We start from the raw sequence: 14456 nt of genomic DNA, 5'->3' as shown, positions 1-14456 counted from the left end.
CTAGAAGACCTCCGAAGTCACTTCCAGCCTTATGGTTCTATCTAGTTCAGCCCCACCTGAGAAAACATCATCCACCCTGTAAGGCTGTCCTGCATGATGTCCCCCAACTATGCCACAGAGTCTTTTTCCCCCTATTCTAAACCCAGGATGTTGCTGTCAGATGATGGCATTCAGTAACACTATCTTCCTTGTTCTGAAGCCTTTCAAGGCCAGCCTCCAGGTGTATAAAATCTATTCAGCTTTGTCACCTTTTAGCTTGGAGGAGAGCCAGGAGACTGGCAGTGGTTGGAAACAGATGTAATAGAGGCCGGCTTGGCAGTGGCACAAAGGATGTTATGCCAGTGGCTTTCTGGTGGGTCAAAGACAGACAGCTATTCAATCCTCGGAAAGACCCTTCGACGGACACCTTTCTTAACTGCCAAACCAATGCATGGTACTAAAAAGCCAGGTGAATCTCTGCAGGCAAATCTATTTTATTCCCTTAAGCCTTCTTGCCATTTCTGGCACCCGGCAAGGTCAACCATGAGTTCTGACAGTTCTTGCTTAGTAAATCAAAAAGTCTGGAAGGTTGGTGAATTACTCTCATTAAGAGAAGATTGCTATTCTGGAACAATGACCCATCAGGGACTAGAATTTTTATTGGCCAAGTGTGATTGGACACACAAGGAATTTGTCTTGGTGCATATGCTCTCAGTGTACATAAAAGAAAAGATACATTCGTCAAGAATCATAAGGTACAACACTTAATGATAGTCATAAGGTACAAATAAGCGATCGGGAAACAACCGATAGCAATATAAATCATAAGGATACAAGCAACAAAGTTACAGTCATACAGTCATTAGTGGGAGGAGATGGGTGATAGGAACAATGAGAAGATTAATAGTAATGCAGACTTAGTAAATATTTGGGAATTATTTGTTTAGCAGAGTGATGGCATTTGGGGAAAAAACTGTTCTTGTGTCTAGTTGTTCTGGTGTGCAGTGCTCTATAGCGTCGTTTTGAGGGTAGGAGTTGAAACAGTTTATGTCCAGGATGTGAGGGGTCTGTAAATATTTTCACAACCCTCTTTTTGACTCCTGCAGTATACAAGTCCTCAATAGAAGGCAGGTTGGTAGCAATTGTTTTTTTCTAGCGAACACTTGGAAATTCCTTCTGAAAAGGATGCTCAGGCCTTCTCAACAGAATGCCAAACTGGTAATATTTGCCAGAATGTCCGGACAGACTCACTCTCTGCTTGTTTCGGGGAAACCACCTCGAGACAAACGAAGCAAAGAGCTCCACAAAGAAGCTCCCACGTCGTGTCCCCCCCCTTCCGTCCCGTCCCACCCCCCCCACCCCCCCAAAAAATCAAGACAAAAATAAGCCTGTCAGGGGAACAAGCTGATGAGGAGAGCTCGACGGCTCTACATTTCCTTCCTGGCCGCTATTTCTACATTAGCAGACCGGGCAGTCGCTCCAAAAAAAAAAAGAAAAAAAAGAAAAAAAAATCCATCCCTGAAGACAAGCGGTGGATCGACCGATTCTAAATCCTGGAGGGAAAAAAAATAAACCCGCACCCCGAAATCAGGCGGAGCGGAAAGATTCCCTCAGCGGATCCAGCCACACCCTCCCACTCCGGCCTTGCCGAGCGGCCCTCAGAAGGGGCTTTTTTTTTGGCAAGGAAAGGCAAATCGCCGAGAGTTTGGAGAGTCCGCTGGGGGGGGGGAGAGATCTAAGATGAAAACCAAACCCCGCCGCCTTCCCCCTCTCCCCCCCCCCACCCGAGTTTCGCGCCCAGAGCGATCCCAGATGTGTGGTGGGCTGGGTGTGGGGACCCTGCCTGTTGGGAGAGCAGCGGCGGCGGCGGCAACGTCGGTTCGTTCCCGAGAACGTCGCTGGTGGCTGGCTGTCCCGGGCGACCGAGGGATGCCATTGCCCTTTTAAGGGGTAGCTTGAAACCGCGCCTGGGCTCCATGTTTGTATCAGAACCCGTGAAGAGGGAACTCCATGTTGTAACAAAGTTTCCTTCGCCCGCCGTCTTTTTTTTTTCTCCCCCTCCCCCTTTTTGTTTTGTTTTGCTTTTCCCTTTCCCCGTCTCCCCCCGCCCCTCCCCCCACCCTCTCATCTCCCCTCTTCCGTTTTCTTTTCCTTTTATTTATTAGTTTCTTCCTTCCTTCCTTTTTTTTTTTTTTCTCTTTCGTTCCGTTCCGTTCCGCTGCTGTTGCTGCTGCTGCTGCCGCCGCCGCGGTTGTTGTTGTTGTTGTTTTTTAAAAAAAACACAACCGGGGGTGGGGGTGGGGAGGAAATAATACGAGATATAGATATATATATATAAATCTGTGCGAAGTCCCGGAAAATTCCCCGAAGCGGCGGCGGCGGCGGCGGAGAGACAATCGGAGGCGGGAAGAGAGCTCTCTGCACGTCTGGTCTAATGGACAGCGGACCCATAATCACCCAGGTTAGCAAGGAAGAGGTGAACAGTCCTCTGCAGGAGAAAGGTAAGCATTTTTAACAAACCCCCCCCCCCTCTTCCTCTTCCTCTTCCTCCCACGCGGGGCATCGGCCGCGGATGCTTTGGGGATCGCGTCTGCCTGCCCTCCTCGGGTGAAATGCCTGGAGGGGGGGGGCTACAGGTCGCCCAAAGCGGAGCTGCAAGAAGCCCGGCGACCCTCTCGGGTTTGACAGATCGCCTCTCCCCCCCCCCCTCCACCTCCGGAGAAGAGAGGCGCTGGATCGCCCTGCGCGCCTTCGGTGCCAACGGCTGGAACCGGGGAGGGGCGCTTGCAGACTTTTCCCTCCGAAGGGCCTCCGGAGTCACTCCGATTTTTGAGATTCCGGTAGCAAAGCCGAAGTGGCGGGGGGGGGAGGGGAAGCGGCGGACGGAATGTCTTTTAACACGCGTGTTTCTTTCTGGGCTCGAAGATGTTCCCCGAGCCCCCCAACCCCAACCCCCGTCGACGCCGCGTCCCGCGAATTCCAGGCGTTCCCTAAGGCGGGCGCGGATGGCAGAGCCGTCTTCAACCTGGGGCCCGCGGGACGTTACACGATTGCATGCCCTGCGCCCGTGAGTTGTGGGGAAGGGCGGTGGGAGCTGCAGCCTCAAGCATCCGGAGGCAGCAAAGTTGGGGGTGAGGGGTGGGTGGGAAGCGTGCTCGGGACCCCATCCCGTCCTGTGGATGCCACAAAGCGCCGAGACATCAGCGCAACCGCTTTGCACACGTGCGTGTATTTTCTCTAGGAATGGTTGCGAAGTCCGCGCAGGCTGTCCAAACCTAAACCCCGCTCGCCTTCTGTCGGGAGCTGCCCGAAAGGCCTCGTTTTGCCATAGCAAATCGCTTGATGATACCGCATATCCTCTGGAAGGGCTGGGGCTTATAGATGAAGGGCCTACAGTTGCCCTGGGTGCCTATCTGGGGTCTTTGGGCACCTCTGCTGCCCCCATCCCAACTCCTTTGCACCGAATATTATGGCAGAAGAAGCTGTACGGTGTGAGTCCAGCAACAGGTTTTATTCAGACAGCCTGCCTTCCTCAACCTGGTGGGTTCCAGGGATCGGATTACCATTTCCATGTTCTTGGCAGAATGGGAGTTGTAGTCTGAGCCATCTGGAGTGGGCGAGAGGGAGACAGATTAGTGCAAACGGCATCCTACTGCATGCCCTCCCCCACCCCCACCCCACCCCCACCCCATATCCTGGATGCCTCTCCCCATCCAACTGTCTGTCAGTCACTGTTTTTCCGGGGAGGGAGAGAACTGGGAGGGAGAGAACTGGGCCGTTTGCAATGGAGGTACCTTTTCCAGATGTTTCCAGCTGTGGGTTTCCGCTGTTGCTGCTTTGGAGGGATGGAAAGTAAGGGCAGGAGGGTGGGGATTGGCTTTTGAATTGAGGATGGACAAAATCTCCTAGCAGAGACTGGGCACTGCATACCAGCCAATTTTGTGCCAGGGATTAGTAAATCAACTAGAAGGCTCCTCTGCTGGACAGAAGCCAGAGGCGCTGAATTGGGTGTTTTTATTGACGTTTCAGGATTGATCTCTTAACTTGCAGGAATCCAGAGTCTCCCTGAGTGGTAGGAAGAGCAGCATTTTCTCAATCTTTTGGCATATCGCCTCCCACTCACTTTTCCTTCCAATATGGCCCTTTTGTAGCACCTCGCTTGTCGATCAGAAAGGTCGGCGGTTCGAATCCCTAGTACAGGTCTCCTGCGTGACCAGGGGGTTGGGCTGGATGACCTCCAAGGTCCCTTCCAACTCTGTTACTGTTACTGTAGAAAGGAGCCGCTCTGATATTACGGCAAAAACGTCCAATTGCTTTTGTCTCCGTTTTGAATCGTGAACAGAGGTATACCAGTGGCAATCTTAACAACAGCAACCACAAGAGGGGGAGGGGGCAGAGAGTGTGTGACCCATGTCTTTACGGATTCTTCTAGACTTTCTACACCACTTCCTGGTGAACATAGAGGAAGGTGCTGGTTAGCAAGAAATTGGAGGCGGCCTTTGTTTCAGAAATTCAGACCTCTTGCCCATCAGATGCTTTGACAGTGAGGCAAAGGGGAAGCATGGTTCTTCACTGCTGAGCAGACCGGACTTGTGGAATGGAGGCATTCCTGGTCATTTGCAGCAATCTGGGGAAATGTAGCTGTTTGAGTCTTCCTTCTCTGATTTCCACCATTTGAGCCTGGATGTATCAGGCCAATAAAAGACGGAGGTGCAGAGGATGGAGGAAATGGAAAATGGATTCCCTTCTGACCACAGTTTGTCTGATCCAGAAGGAGCCATGGTTGAGCTTGGGAAGACCACAGGGATCTTGGAAGACAGCGGCAGGTTTTCTTAATATATGTCATTCATCGGAATATAAAATAATGCTTGGTTAGAGATGCAATTCAAGATTGGAGCTTAGGAGAGAGTCTCAGGGCCATTGTAAGCAGTGAGCGGAGAGGTTTGCACCAATTCTACTCTAGCAACTAAAGAAACCCCACCAGTCTACCTGAAAGTAGACATTTATACATCTGAGTAAGCAAACCAACCGGAGCCTTATTGGGCTGCCAAATATGGCCAGCAGGCTGTCTGCCTTCAGGAGTCCCATGTGGAATAAGGACATGTATGCAAGACCTGGTAATGATTTGGGTTGGTTGAAGAGTTTGCACCTTTCAGTCAGCTACCGAGAAGTTGCCTTATGTTGCACTGAGCTACCACAGAAGGAATATTGTCTATAATTAGACAATATAGACAAGGTTAACTTCAGACCAACAATCTATTAAGCAATACCCCAATCAAGAAACTGCCAAAGAGCCACTATTAGTAAACAGCCCAACCAAGGAATCTCTAAGACCGCCCCCACCCACACAGACAGGCAAGACACCAGAATATAAACTGAACAGTAAACAGCACTCCTTACTACCTAGCACTGATGATGTTACCTAGTTTGGGTAATGAAACGTCTGGAAGAAAACAGGCAAGCTCAGAGAGCACCAAGGACCCCACATTGTCTATAATTATTGTTAATGGACTTTCAAAGCATCTGGCTTCAGGTTTCCATCCTGCCTGAAGTCCTCGGTGTTCATTCTTGGAATCATAGGAGAGGTGGGTCCAGGGTCTTTTTCCCATGCCATGGAAGAGTCTTGGAACACAAATAAAACAGTAAGCTAGAAAAGGCAGAAATATGGGCAGAAAATAACCTGCAGGGATGCAGAAACCTCTCAAGTTAAGTTTTAAACATTTGCCATATTTATCTTATCTATCCATCCATCTATCTATCTATCTATCTATCTATCTATCTATCTATTTACTGTACTTACTTACTTATTTACTTTTCTACACTACCCATCTTGCCTAAGTGACTCAGGTCAATTTACAGGAAGTCCTCGACTTAACAACCATTATTTAATGACCGTTCAATGTTACAACAGCACCGGAAAAAAAGTGATTTTCAGACATACTTACAACCATTGCAGCACGACCCAGGATCATGTGATCAAAATTAAGATGCTTGGCAACAGGCATGTATTTATGATGGTTGCAGCGTCCCCGGAGTCACATGATCCCCTTTTTGCGACCTTCTGACAAGCAAAGTCAATGGAGAAGCCAAACTCACTTAACAACCATGTTACTAACAACTGCAGTGATTCACTTAACATCTGTGGCAAGACAGGTTGTAAAATGGGGGCAAAACTCACTTAACAATTGCCTTGCTTAGCAATGGAAATTTTGGCTTCAATTGTGGTCGTAAGTCGAGGACTACCTCTGTACAATACCACCATAAAGGTTAACAATTGAAAGGTTAACAAGGCAATGGAAAGCCGCCACCAGTCAGAGTAGACAATGCAGATTTGAAAGACAGCCTAATATAGAGAAATTTAGCATTCCAGCCCTTGGAGAAAACAGCCTTCAAAACAGAACTTAGGTAAAAGGCTCAGTGACTTTCAGTGACTGGTGATTCCCACATAGGAGTACTGGGATAGGATTCATACATAATATTAAGTGGGGTCCTTAGTGATCTTGGTTGTTTGACTTATAATATTAAATCAAACCAGTTTAGTCAGGGTTTTATTCCCCCATAAAGCTGAACCTTTATGGTTGAGTTTGCAGTTCACGCTAAGCAAGAAACAAGTGAATCGCATAATGGCTTATTGCTGTACTATGTCCATCAGGTGCACTTGGATAGCACCAGACGAGAAAATGTGGCAAACGCCCTTGTCCATTCCTCTTCCCTTCTAATGCTTCCCTGAAATAGGCCTGCAGGTTCTGTTTTGAATCGAATATATCCAGGCTGCTTGGAGAAGGTAGGTATTGAACAGGAGTTCATCTGGTTAAATATTGTTTCCTCTGAAAATTGTCCTAAGCCCAGTCTAAAAGGTTTATTTTGTTCTTCACAATACTTTATGGATTTTAGTGAGAAAAGGCTCATGTTTAAAACTCCCATTTAGTTCCTATTTCATCTCTTTTGACAGGATAACTATATCAGGGTGAAAAGAAATCGAATTCTAGCTCCCTTTCTCTATTTTGAAAGGTACTTAATCATTCTTCTCAAGCCTGTTGTGATAATTCCTTCTATAAGTTGAACACATTCAATTCCCATGGAATTTCACTGTGGAGAGAATTTATAAGCTCTTATATAATAGACATTGTAATAGTTCTTCATCCTCTCACAGTATTCATCCGGCTCTCAAAGCTTTGTTTAATAATTATAATTTACATATAACTATTTCTTTGTGTATTTATTTTTATTCCATTGTTATTTTTATTGGTAACTCTAGGCTGCAAACATACCTAATACTCCTTCCTGCTCCTCTTTTCCTCACAACAACAGCCCTGTGAGGTGGGTTGAGGGGAGGGAGAGTGGCTAGCCCAAAGATTCTATAATATTTATTATATTTACAATTCATAATAATTATGCTACATTTATAATTTAATTTATAAGTACCATTTTTAATCTATATATATAAAAGCGAAAACCACTCACGCCATAATTACAAAATCTCCAGAACTGTAAAGCCTACAAACTTGAAATTTGCCACATATGTTCCTCTTGGCTTCTAGGTGCTCACTAAGAAAGGATTTTTCAAAATGACCATCAGAGCATTAGTATTTCCTGTATTATTAACACGCTCTCATGCTAAGGAGTTCTACTCCCCCTCCCCACCTGAAAAGAAATCTGTTCCAAATGCAAAACACAAGCAGAGGAGAGAGTTTCACTTTCAGTTTTACTTTCACAGCAGCAAGCAGCTTTACTACAGAACAGTTGAGCTGAACCACGCCCAGCCTCCTTCCTGTCTCCTTGCTCACACAGCAAATACTGTCTGAGTTTCCAAACACTCCTCAACTCTCTCACACACTGATAGGATGCTAGCCAGATGAATGCCAATGGATGCTGCGGGCTGGGACATTCTACTCCCCCTCCCCCTCTGTTCCAACTGCCAGTTGCATTATATTAACACCCTCTGATGCTACGGAGTTACACATTCTACATTAGGCTGCAAGTGTCAATTTATCTAGCCTGAGCACATAGTTTTGTAGCGAAGCATGGGCGTCCAGCTAGTTTCCAATATGGACAATCATAATAATGGTTTTAAAGGTAATTGCAAGGATAGCAAATGCAAATGAAGCAATAATAGCAAATGCAAGTGAAGTCATTTGTACAGGTGAATGTGCCATGCTAGGATAATTGACAATTGTGTTACTTTTAATGAATTAAAATAAAGGCAAGATACGATAAACAGTCCATCTCCTTTGTATGTTAACATTCAACAGAGAAATGCGTTGCTTCTCTTAAAAATATGATTGAAGGCTGAAAAAATTTTTTTGATCCCCCTTCTTGTGGCAGGCTAATGCTATTATAATGCAATTAAGAGTTATACCACTTAATTGTGCATCAAGCAGAAGCATAAAGCAAGACTCCTAGAAAAGCTGAATTACAAAAACTGATTTTATTTATGCTTTTTTGTAAGAAATAGGAGATAAAAGTCCCAGACTTCTAAAATCTCCAGAGAAAACCCCAAACTGCCTCAGTGGTCTTTGGGGCACAGTTAAAGTGTGGTTGGAAGTAGCTATAGCAACAACACTTGGACTTATATACCTCTTCACAGTGCTTTACAGCCCTCTCTAAGCGGTTTACAGTTAGCATATTGCCCCCCAACAATCTGGGTCCTCATTTTACTGACCTTGGAAGGATGGAAGGCTAAGTGAACCTTGAGCCAGTCAGATCGAACTCCAGGCTGGGGGCAGTCTGCAATACTGCATTTTAACCACTGCGCCATCATGGCATGTTGCAATGGGAGGCATGAAAGCCCCTTGAAAAATAGTTTGAAAGCGTTCAACTGGTTATATTGGGACTGAAAACTGTATCGGATGCTTGGCCCATTTTTTTAGAATTTGGAAGGAGGCTTAGCGTGGGAATTAAAGTTGATTGCTCCCCGAAGGTTGAACTAAATGGACACCCGTCCCTACTCTTTGCTGACCTCCTCTGCCTTCTGAGAGGGTGGGAGGCTGGTCTGCAGAGTGGAGTCCTTCAGTCATGGCTTACCTGGCTTAAGGTTTAGGGCAGATCCATCCATTGTATTAGACGAACAGTAAATCAGACCACTACAATTTGTTCTGTGTGTATAAATAAAGCCTGACTATGTGTTCAATGAGAATTCAGTCTTTATCTTAGAAAGGTAGGCCAGTATTGTATCTTGCATATAATTGGGGGACAGGGTGGAACAAAGACTTTCAAGTCCCATAAACCTTACCTAACATCGTTAGCAGTAAGGGATGATGGGAGTTGCAGTTCAAGTACATCTGGAAAACAACATGTTACCCCCCCCCCGGCCTAAGGCCATTTAGTGACTTCACGGCTGAAGTAAGATTTCTTGGACTTTCTAGCCACTGCAACCTCTCCTCCTTTAATTTATTGTTGATTTATTTATTTTTTACAGCCTGGCCCCTAATCCCAAAGTTCTTGGCAGGATACAACACATTAAAAATATTAAAAACAACAGCAATAAGAATAAATCCACCCTGGCCCCCACCCACCCCAAGATAGATGCCAATAATAACACTAAAGTAATCTTCGGGGCTTGGTGAAATAAAACTGTCTTCAATGATCTTCTAAATGCGGTGAGAGAAAAGAGCAAAAATGTGAGCAAAATCATTGTAGCAGCAGTCCAGGGAGAAAGGGAGTCTCGGGTAGCATATATATTGAATGAATTCAATTAAAAGGACAGCTCCTGTGTCAATCTTATAGCAGCTCCTCCTGGGTCTTGGCAGCTAAGGAGATGTGTCCAAAGCTTCTGTTGGAGGGCTGAAGCAGAAGCTGAAGCTGAGCTGAAGGAGCTTCTTGGATGAGAAGCGAAACATCTTCAAAGAAAAACCAGAAAGTCCAGTTGCCTCTTGAAAAAAGCACCTTTGGGACAACCATAACCTGGATGACTGAGAATCTCCATAGACATCTCAGATTTGAACCTAATCCCAGTGCAAATATAAGAAGCTAGTATATAGTCCCTTTGTTTCCATCCCATATAGACTATGGGGAGTAAGTGAATACTAGCTTGCCTTAAAGGGCTGCTATAAAGCTTACGGAAAGCAACAATCAGAATAAAATGTACTGTTTAAAGTATTATGATTAATGTCAGTGAAATGTAGTGAGTTAGAGTCTGCCACGAAGCTTATTGGGTGACTTTAAACCATTGATTGGGATGGAACATTATCCTAACAATTTATTTAACCATGGTTTGTGAAATGAATCAGACTGGCCCAAAGCATCCCCATGATGTCAACCATGGTTCATTCAGCATCACAGCGACATGGACACATTTGTAGCGAGCCAAAACCAATCAATTCTTGCTAGAGTTATGTATAAAATAGGAACCTAGGCAGTTTAATCAGTGCCACTAACTGCCCAATCGTAATTTTCCTTGGTGATAGAAGCAGGAGAAGGATCAAGTGGCTTTCCTCTTGAAATTAGCTGTCATTTGTTGTGATGGGAGTGTGCTGGGTTTGTTGAGAAATAACTTCGTATCTTTTTGGAGCACTGCACCAGTGACTAAACTCCAGAAAGTCATGACTGAAGCCAGAATAGAAACTGGATTCAATTTTGTTTGTGATTAAACATAATCCAAATTAAATGTAGTTGATATGATTACATTCCAGTTATATGCTTAATCATTTTCCCTTCTGTCACATTAACAATTACAATTGGGTAAAAACATCTGGAGGTCTCTGGGGGTTATAATAAAGGGAGGAGGTACAGGTTGGACCTCTCTGCAATAAGAAAACAGCTGGAATCTTCATTTTTCTTTTTTTCACTCTATATTGATAATTGTAATAAACATGTAAGCATGCTTAATCAGATTTCTTGGTCAACTTTCTTAGTTAGACAAATTCATGGAAGGCAGTTATGTTCAATGCTGACAAATAATGGCTTAGTGTTAACTCTGAATGTGGCCTTTATCTCAAAAAGACCTAAAACAGTTCTATTAAAAGGGTTTTCTAGGCTTAGGAGAGGTGACCACTGACCTCCCGAGGTTATCGACGGAAAAGTTGTATGATCTTCGTGCCCCCACCTGCAGTTTGCTAGTTGGCTAGTAGGGGTAACAAAGTAGTGTTTGAATTGGACCATAGATCTAATTTGGGCAGTGAGGTATTTTTGATTATTACAATGTCTTTCTGCTAGCTTCAGGCAAGTGACCTGTCAATGATGGTTTATCTCCCCACCACCTACCATTCTTGCAGTTCAAGGTTTCATTAAGCCCCTGGTGTGCATGGATGGTTGGCTTGATGGGTCGACAGGCAGCCAGGCCTGTTGCGGTGTGAAGCTGTGATGCTATTCTTTTCTGAGCTCATTCCTGCTGGTTAGAATGTCGGCCTTGTGTTCTAACACAATCTCTGTGGACCACCCCCTTTGCATGCCACGCTCAATGAGTGCTTGTCTCATTTGTATATTCATAACGGTGACATCATTTGCCACTGCCATCCTATGTAGGAGAAATCAGTGGAGTCCGTGGCCCTGCTTGTTTGGACCTTAGCCTTCCTAGTTAAATCTGGAAGAACTGCATGAGCCATTTTATTTATGAGTTGCTTTAAAGCATCTGTACTTTGCTCTTTGCCCAGAAAAGCTCTAGTTGCTGCTAACAGATCAATGAAACCAGAACAAGCTGTCCTCAAGTTTTAATCAGTACAGACACAACACAGAATTTGAAAGAGAAGGGAAGGGAAGGGAAGGGACGGAAAATATTTTAGTATTGTTTTCCTCTCTTTTTTGCAATGACCTGCTGAAATGCCGCAAGACTCTTGATATGGATACAACAGTTGGAATAGATATTGTGCAGGCAGGGGAAATTACAGGGCTTTCTGCTGAGCAGAACTAAGAATGGCACAAGTTTCCTTTGCTGGGCCTGTTGTAAAGAGGCCTAGTTACTAAATGTAGCCATGACTAAGTGCCATTGGCAAAAGTCACTGTATACTTAGAATGTTTTCTTCAAGCTACTTGTGGCATTCTCCTAGAAACTATCTTCTTCGATTAGTAACAGCCTCAGAGGCCAGGGGTTAAATATTATTCATTTACAGCAAGAACTCTCTTAATTCTGATCTCTATTTAATAACGGCAGGATTTGGGAGACACCTTATCATTTGTTATCGAATTCTTTGGGGCCATTCCTCTGCCATATTTGCTATGGCTAATTTTAAACTCCCGGTTGAAGAATTCTGGGAATTGAAATCCACAAGTCTTAAAGTTGCCAAGTTTGGAGATTGGAATATTAGTGGCACAGATAGGGGGAAAAAAACCCCAGAGACCTGGTAGTGCTCAGAATGGCCTGTGACACTTGAGATTTTGAAATTTACCTCTGATTTCCCAGGGAAAAAGTCCAAACCAGCCAGATATGGTTAGTACAACAATATGCATTGAGTGAATCTGCACTCAACTAACAGAATTTTTATTAAAAAAAATTTAAATACAAATAATACAAACATAGTACACATACATCTAAATACAAAAAAAGAAAGAAAAAGGGGGAAAAAACAAATATTAGAGTGCATCCCCCCGAGACCATTTTCCCTTCCTTATATTTCTTTGTCTATAACAACTAAAAGATATACAATATATTCCAATTGTGCCCTTATCCCCTCCAAAACAACATATATTCTTGAGTAGGTTTATTCCCTTTGCCTTCCACCAACACTGATTTTATAAAATCCCCCCATATTTCATTATAATTGTTTGCTTTGATCATCCCTTTTTAAAATTTAATTTCTGTTGTTAATTTATCATTTGCTACCATACTCCAAATTTCATTATACCACTCATTTCTTTGAATATCCCAATTTCGTCCCCAATATTTAGCCATCACTAATCTAGCTGCCATTAATTTACATAGAATTGATAATATGAGCTTGGCTGGATCTAAGAAAGAGGTTGGAGTGATGTACCATTCACAAATGTCTGTCTTAATGGCAAATTCCTTAACCATAGCTGGTTGAGGAATTCTGGGAGTTGAAGTCCACAGGTCTTAAAGCTGCCAAGTTTGGAGAGACGCCTGTGCTAAAGTACAGTGAGATTTTGTTTCTCATTTAGGCTGGGAAACCGGAATTGGGCTTTTGAGCATGATGGTTCTTGGCAAATGACAAATGTTTTAGTTTGTATTTTTGGCTCTGGTAATCGGTTCAGTATTCAGTGCTTTGCCCCAGCAATTCTGTGTTTTGTATTCATGTGGAGCACCCCAGATCTCAAGTTTCTTTTTTTAAAAGATTGAATGGTTGATGAACTGAGTCTGCTTTGCTTGCTGTGCTAGTTTGGCCCACCTTGAATTTTCTTGTCTTTACCTGATGTGGTGTGTTATTTTCTTCTTGTTACCCTTGTCAGTAAAAACAATATTTCCAGTAGAGAACTGAATCAGAAAGAGCGGACCTGAATAGGATTATGTTCCTCTTTGAGCATGTTTACAATATGCAGCTGCCAATCAAAGTGTAGGGTGTTCCTGAAACAGTCTGCTGAAGGTCTCCGAGGTGATGGGGGAGGGTTGCCACTGTAAGGAAGCAAATGGTTCTTGAAACCATTGAGGGCTCCTGGAAATTAAAAGCTTTTTGTGGGCTGAGAATGGCCTTGTTCTGTTCTCAACTAAGATCTGTCCTTCATAGTTACTGACTCATTAGGATCTGCTTTAGATTTCCTCTGCTCTTAGTGACAGCAGCTCTATCATAATGGCCCTAGATTATGGATGGGGAAATTGTGGTCCTAGGCTCACTTTAAGCTACTTTGGATGGACCTCAGGGATTCCTCTGGCCATGATTGCTGAAAACTGTCAGCGTTTCCTGCCATGTTGATGTGAGTCTGTAGTAAGGTCTGTAGCCCTTAAAGTATGTATATCAGGGTTAACAAAAGAAAAGAAAAGTTACCCCTACCCATGTGTGCAATGTGGAGCCACTCATTGCTAGATTTTAAAGGGGCTCTTGACTATCAAAATTTTGCCTGCCTCCAAGAAAAAAATAAAAATAAAAAACAGGGTGAGTTACTTACAACCAATGGTAATGCCCTCCTCCAATTACACTGCTGAAATTCAACAGCAAAATACAGAAATTAGATCCTTTGATAGTTCCTATAAAAATACCGAAACAAAATACTCTTGCAAGATTGGTGTGCCTATTTTGGTTTTAACTCCCCCTCAAAAGAGGTAAAAAAGGGGAGAGAGTTGCTGCATCTTTTCGAGGTCACCACTTTGCCTTCAGAAGCTCAACACTATATTTACAGTCTGTTTCCTACCATTTGTGTTGAGCAATATTTTTGTGGTTATCACATAGCTGGCTGAATAAAATATCTGATCCAGCAATTTGTAACTCTTTGTTTTCGTCATAGTTGGATATTCAGGTTCATACTCGGATTACATAGCTGGGTTCTTCTTCAAGAAGATAGGCAGGGACCTACTGCAGTCAAGACACCATGCTTATGTGTGCCTGTGAGAATGAACAAAAAGGAAAGGCACCTGCAGGCATGAAGTACAA

The 14456-nt window shown here is 44.0% G+C and overlaps 1 protein-coding gene and 1 long non-coding RNA gene across 3 annotated transcripts in view; one reads left to right on the top strand and one right to left on the bottom strand.

Annotated features, from left to right (window-relative positions):
* The first annotated feature begins 1599 nt into the window (after positions 1-1599).
* CTDSP1 (CTD small phosphatase 1) overlaps positions 1600-14456 on the top strand; it is a 28320-nt gene continuing 15463 nt past the window's right edge. The window contains exon 1 of one of the 2 annotated variants that reach the window (XM_034433694.3): positions 1600-2480. In XM_034433694.3, the coding sequence (XP_034289585.1) occupies positions 2414-2480 (67 nt within the window). In that variant the 5' untranslated portion in view covers positions 1600-2413. The remainder of the gene's footprint in view (positions 2481-14456) is intronic. The other variant, XM_087881664.1, reaches the window with a different exon arrangement.
* LOC117675243 (uncharacterized) lies at positions 3470-3825 on the bottom strand. The gene is made up of 2 exons (XR_004594162.2): positions 3774-3825; positions 3470-3586 (listed from the first exon to the last, which is right to left on the bottom strand). It is a non-coding gene; the product is annotated as an uncharacterized LOC117675243 (long non-coding RNA).

Source organism: Pantherophis guttatus, chromosome 1, assembly GCF_059756535.1.
Source record: "Pantherophis guttatus breed Tessera chromosome 1, ASM5975653v1, whole genome shotgun sequence".
In the NCBI taxonomy this organism is placed as follows: domain Eukaryota; kingdom Metazoa; phylum Chordata; class Lepidosauria; order Squamata; family Colubridae; genus Pantherophis; species Pantherophis guttatus.
This window is presented reverse-complemented; position numbering and strand designations above follow the sequence as displayed.